Below are 5,964 nucleotides of genomic sequence, written 5' to 3'. Positions count from 1 at the left end.
TTGGAAAAGGAACTTATAATTGTTTGGGGTTTACCAATCGGTTTACCAAAAAGACTAAAATAGTAACAATAATTATTTCAAGACAGGGAAGTTTTTTCTTAAAATCACTATCTAGCTAATAAAAAGCAGCTAATCTTTTGAAGAATCTTAAGAAAAGGCTACAAATCATTGCCTACTTTCAGGGTTCACATCAATTAAATATTAAAATATACACTCTCGTCATCTGTACACACTATAATTTTTTATTTACATAATTTTTGGTCCACTCAATTTGAAAATTGCGTTAATTTTACTACACTTACAATTTGTCACCTTGTGGCGATACAATGATACAATTTGAGATACCATAAAAGAGTAGTACAAAGCTCTACATTCAGTTCTGTAAAATCTGATAAAAAGATTGGCAGTAGGGATAAGAATCGCAGGATGTTGCAATAATTAGTTCACTTTGTGGCCCACAATGTCGTTGATATAATTTATTACGCTGCGATGAAACTCGACATCCACGCTTTCGATTAGCTGCGAGCTCAACTTGCTAGCCACTCTATGGACGATTTGGATATTATAAAATAGTATGTATCTTATTATATTATATCTTACTTGGCATATATTTTCCAGGGCGCTGAGCTCTGCGAATTGTTGTAGAAACAGCTGCGATTGCAGTTGGCCTGAAAGCGGTCCCGGTCTTGGAGGACCTGCTTCCAGGGATCAGTGGATTTGGGGGGAGTAGTTGGATTCTTCGACTGGTTGCTATCCTGTGGTGGCGGCTGCTCCCCTATCTGCTCCTTCAGACGACGCTTCTCGCGGCAGTTGATCACCAGCTGCTTGTCCCGCTCCAGCTGCTCCCGCTCCAGCATCGCCTGCTCCTGACGTTCGCTCAGCGGATGCGGATCGCTTCGATGCTCTAGTGCATTCCTCACATTATGGTACCGTTCCTGGCCATCGGGACCATGCAGTTCCTTCAGCTCCTTGAAGCCCTCATCGACGGGGCGTAGTTTCAGTTGCTGCTTCTGGCGCTCCTTCGGGTGGCGATGCACGTCCACTAACTTCTTCTTATACGGGGAATCTTCCAGGCTTAGCGGCCTACAAAAATCAAGCTAATTAGATCTAAAGACAATTATGATTTTAAGTTACAATAAGAGAGTATCTCTTGCTATATGGCTTTGATAGACATGGCTGATGTCTTTAATATAACACCCGTGTATTCATGAATGTTCTCCCTATAGATAAAGTTGAGTTATTGCATCAGCTTTTGGCATTTTCTCCGGGAAAGAGGTGTCCGGGGAGCTGTTGGCATTGGCTTTCATATGGGCTGCCGTCACGCAAGTTTTCTTACCCCGCGGGGAACTGCACACAATGTCCCAAGCCCCCAAAACCGCCCAGCCACCCACTCCAATTCCTTTTTCGAAGGCAGAGCTCTCAAGGCCAATGCCAAAAATAGGAAGCTTACAATGCTTTCAAAACGCCTTTTTAAATACCCTATTTTGATTAAAAATTAGTAAATCCATTTGAATTCCTTCTGTTTACTTTCAATTTGGCTAAGTGTACATTATTATTTAAGTTTATATATTTAGTATAAAATTAAGTATTAATACTATAAGATTTTAAACTTCAAGTTTGAAACTCTAGGAACTTAATATTTATGAACTGTTGGTCGAAATGCGTGCGTTAGTCGCTGCAACTCGTTGTTTTTGAAGAGTATAATTACGCGATTCATTCACTCATTCATTCAGTTGTGCCTTTATTCATAGCCTGGGTCACTGGGGTTAGGGTTGTGGCACCACAACAACCCATCCTTCACCACCCCCCTCCCCTGTTTTTTGGGTAACCCCCACCCATTTCAATCGCAGTGATAGCGCACGTAAATAATATGACACAATCAAACTTGGAAATGGAGAAGCCAAAAACCGTTGAAGAATTAATTAATAAACACCGCCCGATGAGGCAACCCTCCGACAGAAAGAGATGGAGCTAGGCGTTCGCTAAATGGCAAAGCCAAATTTATTGATCAAACAAATAAAGCGCATCAGCAGCAGCAAAAACAAAAGTCCAGAGTGGAGAAAATGACGAAATAAAGTCATGAGAACTACGAAAAGGGGGTTTCAGATCTAGAGAATAGGATTTATCGAAAGGTTAAAAGGTTTTCGGGTGGTAAAGAGTCCGTCACAATTTATACGGACGATTGCCGATAGGTAAATATAGCCACAATATACCCAGTACATGTCGGAATGAAGGATATACGAACTACGGTTTCACATCTATAGGATAGATACATATATGTACATTTTTATAGGACCGAATTGCTGAACTTTGGTTAAGTAAATATAAATATATTAAACATATAAACTGCAAGTAGTGATTTTTGGATCATACTAAACGATTAACTAAACGGTTATATGATTTTCAGGAGTGAGCAAAATGCCATCATTATTTATAGAGCTCCTCCATTAACCGAAATCGCAAGATTGCCGAATTTTGGTTAGGTAAATATAGTACAGTACATAAATACATATAAACATATATACATATATGTACATATACGCCCATATAACGCAAATTCCAACTGCAAACAGTTGTCGATTAGCGAACGGCGATCGTAGTATTTGATTACGTTCGTTCTTCATATCAGCAAAAGAGCAACCTGCAAAAATATACAACAACAAAAAAGCTGCTAAATTTGCACACCGAAAAGACAATAAAAAAGTAACGAAAGCGCGAGGCACAACATGAGACATTAGCGGAGCCAGTAATGACCCAAAAACCAGAACCATATAAAGCCATCCAGCCAGTAATCCAAAAAATCAGCGGGAGACGAGCGACCCTGAACCTGAACTGGCCATTAGTCACCGACTTTGACTATCTTAACAGTTAGATATCTACGATTGAGCCTATCTGGCAGATAAAACGCGTTAAATTTCACATTAAAAGTGCGCCTTATAGATGCATATATATATATATATTCTCGTAGTCATGGAAACAATTAGCAGAGTTTACTAGAAATTAGTTTTAGCACACGTATTGAAATAATTTTTTTTTTTTAATTTAGAAACAAGCAAAGTATATAAAGACATTGTTAATGGATAATTGAGCATTAATGCTTTATTGCTTTGATTGCCCAGCCATAACATCTTTACAGTTGGAAGTCTTTGTCATTAATTCTTTTGAATTATTTCACGATATATTATTGCTCATTATGCCATTGCCAATTTTTACTTTATGGCGCGGTTGGGAGTGCAATAAAATTGATAAGTGAATAATAAAAATACGCGCAAATAATCAAATTAGAATCAACAAATTGTCCATAAAAGTTAAACTTTTTACTTTTATATAAATAGAAACGTTGAGTTAGATTAAATTCAAATTACGTTTAAAATATCATAGTATGTTTGATTATAATACCTTTCTTTTAACATTTAAATTAAATACAGGGTACTAGAACTGTCGAGTATTTTTAAGCCCACAAAAAAGGGTCAACAGAAAAGAGAGTGAGAAAGAGAGAGGTCTTGAACTACAACAACAAAAGAAATCAAAACAAATGCCAAAACAACCTGGTGGCCCTTGTTGTTGTTGTTCTTATTGCTCCTGTTTTAGTTCTTCTTTAGCTGTTGTTTTTGCTTTTGTTGTTGGTTTTGTTGATTTAGACGCCGGCTAAGGTGTAGTAGTGTGTGTGTGTGTTTATGAGTAACTCCACGCGGGCAGAGCATCGACAGCGGCGCCGACAGAGCAGATGGCGTCAGCGGAGGAGCATTGCCAGCTGACTCCCACTCTCCCACTCTCGCCGTTCCCCACAAACTCCCCCTCTCTCCCATCTCTTTCGCACTCTCCCCCACACTCTCTTTCAGCTGACGACCGGCGATGACATCATTCCGGCGCTGCCAGTGCCTCTGCCGCGGCGCAGTCGCAGCGCCCCAAACGTCGCCACCTCGTCAACAGTGAAGGTAAGTCAAATAGCAACGCTAATCACAGGCAGTATTGCTTAAAAATAAGGATTAAAAATATTTACATTTTTTATAAAAAAAATCTGTAAGGAAACCTCAGTATTTGAAGAATTCTAAAATATGACTATGTTAAATAATAAAGAAATTGAAATGTTAAGTTTATCATACTTCACATATCAGTTTAATATCTCTACCTTCCCAATTGTGCAGTATTTGCGACAGCTACAAAGTTTTTTAAATATTTCTAGATGCTATACGCAGTACCTCAGCTGTTTGGGGCACCTACAGCATCTGGAGGAACATTATTTGATTATTATTTTTAAATATTGCTGCCACCTGGGTAGCCAAGCGAAACCGTAACCATTATACCGTTTCAACCGAAATAACCGAATCAATTTTACAACCGTAACTGAAAAGGGTAATTTCAAAAACTTCCCTACAATATTACTAATACGCGGGATATACTTTTTTTATATACTCTAATGTAGAGTTGCAGAAATGGAATAGTTACTAAGAGTTTCCAATAATAAAGGGTTTTTAAGGCTAACATGTTTTTATGCATACTCACATCATCTGGAGCAGCATGAGCATGGCGTCCCGGGAGTCTCCGGTGGTGCCCATCATATCCACGATGCCCTTGTCGTGCTGCTCGGTCCGCTGCAGGAGCTTCATCAGTGCATCCCGCTTCGCCGGCGGCAGACACTGCGGATTCTGGACGAGCGGTATGGCATTGTCGATGTGATCCCCTTCTCCATCCCCATCGCCTTCTCCATCCCCATTACGATCCTCCTCCCATTCAGCACCGCCACCGCCATCTGTTCTCATGGCGCTGTTTTTGTTTTTACGGGCGCTGAGCATTGGCGTTCCAGCTGGCACTGGAGGTGGGTGCGCCATCTGGCGGCTCACGCCCTTGGCGACCTTGACGCCACTGCCCCTTCGCTTGAATTGCGCGGCAGGCGGCGGCGGCGGTGGCTGATAATCGGTGACGCGCTCAATCCTCGATAGCATCAGCTCCAACTGCTGGTGCGCCGCCGCCAAGGATTTGCCCTTCGTGGACTGGCAAGTTCGTTGGGAGCTCGGCTGGGCAGGCTGAGGTTGCTTGGGGGCCGAGCGTTGGCGGTTGGAGAGGTGGGGACACAGGTGCGAGTCGACCTTGGCGCGGACCGATCGCAGAGATGGACGCATCTGGCTGGCAGGCGGCAGTGGAGCAGCTCTACGCGGCGCTGGAGGACCACCTAAGTCCGATCGGGAGGTGGCCACAGTGGGGTGCTGCTGGTTACGCGCTCGCTGGGTCCCAGATCGCCGCTCCTTGGGCGGCTGCTTAACCATATAAGGATTCGAGTGCGCAAGAACCTGGCATTTGGGAAATATTTAAATTAATTATTTAAATTTAAAATATTTATTTATTTATTATTTTTTTTAACTGCCTTTATCTATTTTTCATGGATTATCAGATATGACCTTATACTATAAGTTAGTTGAAGAATTACTTTTTATCTTAGGATAATTTACGTGCATAGTTAATATGAATGCATAGTTATAATGAATGCCTTCCAGGATGATAAGGATGTTAGGATACATACCCTGGCGGAGAGAACTTGCCGCGGTGGTCTCACAGCTGACTCCCGTGGATTCTTTCGATCCTGCCGCACTCGATTGTCATTGCTACCTGGTCGCACCACCGCTACGTTTCCGGAACTGGGAGGCGAGAGCCGGCTCCGCTTGCCGGTGGATGCGGATTGGGTTGCGGGTGCGTGGGTGGTAATGGTGCTCCTGCACCGCTGGATACTCGGACTCTCCGCCGCGTGACCAAGGCGCCTGCGCACCAACTGACGCGTCGAGGACGCCGGTAGCGTCGGCAGCAGCTGCACCGGCCCCGTCATATTCATATCCAATTCCATGCTCCTCCTCTGCCGCTCCTCAGTCGCTCCGCTGCCGCTCCTCTGCTGCTGCGCTGCCACGCACGCCGACGGTCGGCGGTTCAGTTTCAGTTTCAGTTTCTTGGCCGACGTTCGCCGGTTCGGTT

At 43.0% G+C, this 5,964-nt stretch overlaps 1 protein-coding gene across 1 annotated transcript; it reads right to left on the bottom strand.

Annotated features, from left to right (window-relative positions):
• Positions 1 to 228: 228 nt before the first annotated feature.
• Positions 229 to 5,950, bottom strand: LOC117147718. The gene is made up of 4 exons (XM_033314719.1): positions 5,522 to 5,950; positions 4,507 to 5,291; positions 601 to 1,083; positions 229 to 544 (listed from the first exon to the last, which is right to left on the bottom strand). Exons 1-4 carry the CDS (start codon positions 5,837 to 5,839, stop codon positions 439 to 441), a joined length of 1,692 nt encoding a protein of 563 aa, XP_033170610.1. The 5' UTR covers positions 5,840 to 5,950; the 3' UTR covers positions 229 to 438.
• Positions 5,951 to 5,964: the final 14 nt, after the last annotated feature.

This window comes from Drosophila mauritiana, chromosome X (genome assembly GCF_004382145.1).
Source record: "Drosophila mauritiana strain mau12 chromosome X, ASM438214v1, whole genome shotgun sequence".
Lineage (NCBI taxonomy): Eukaryota > Metazoa > Arthropoda > Insecta > Diptera > Drosophilidae > Drosophila > Drosophila mauritiana.
This window is presented reverse-complemented; position numbering and strand designations above follow the sequence as displayed.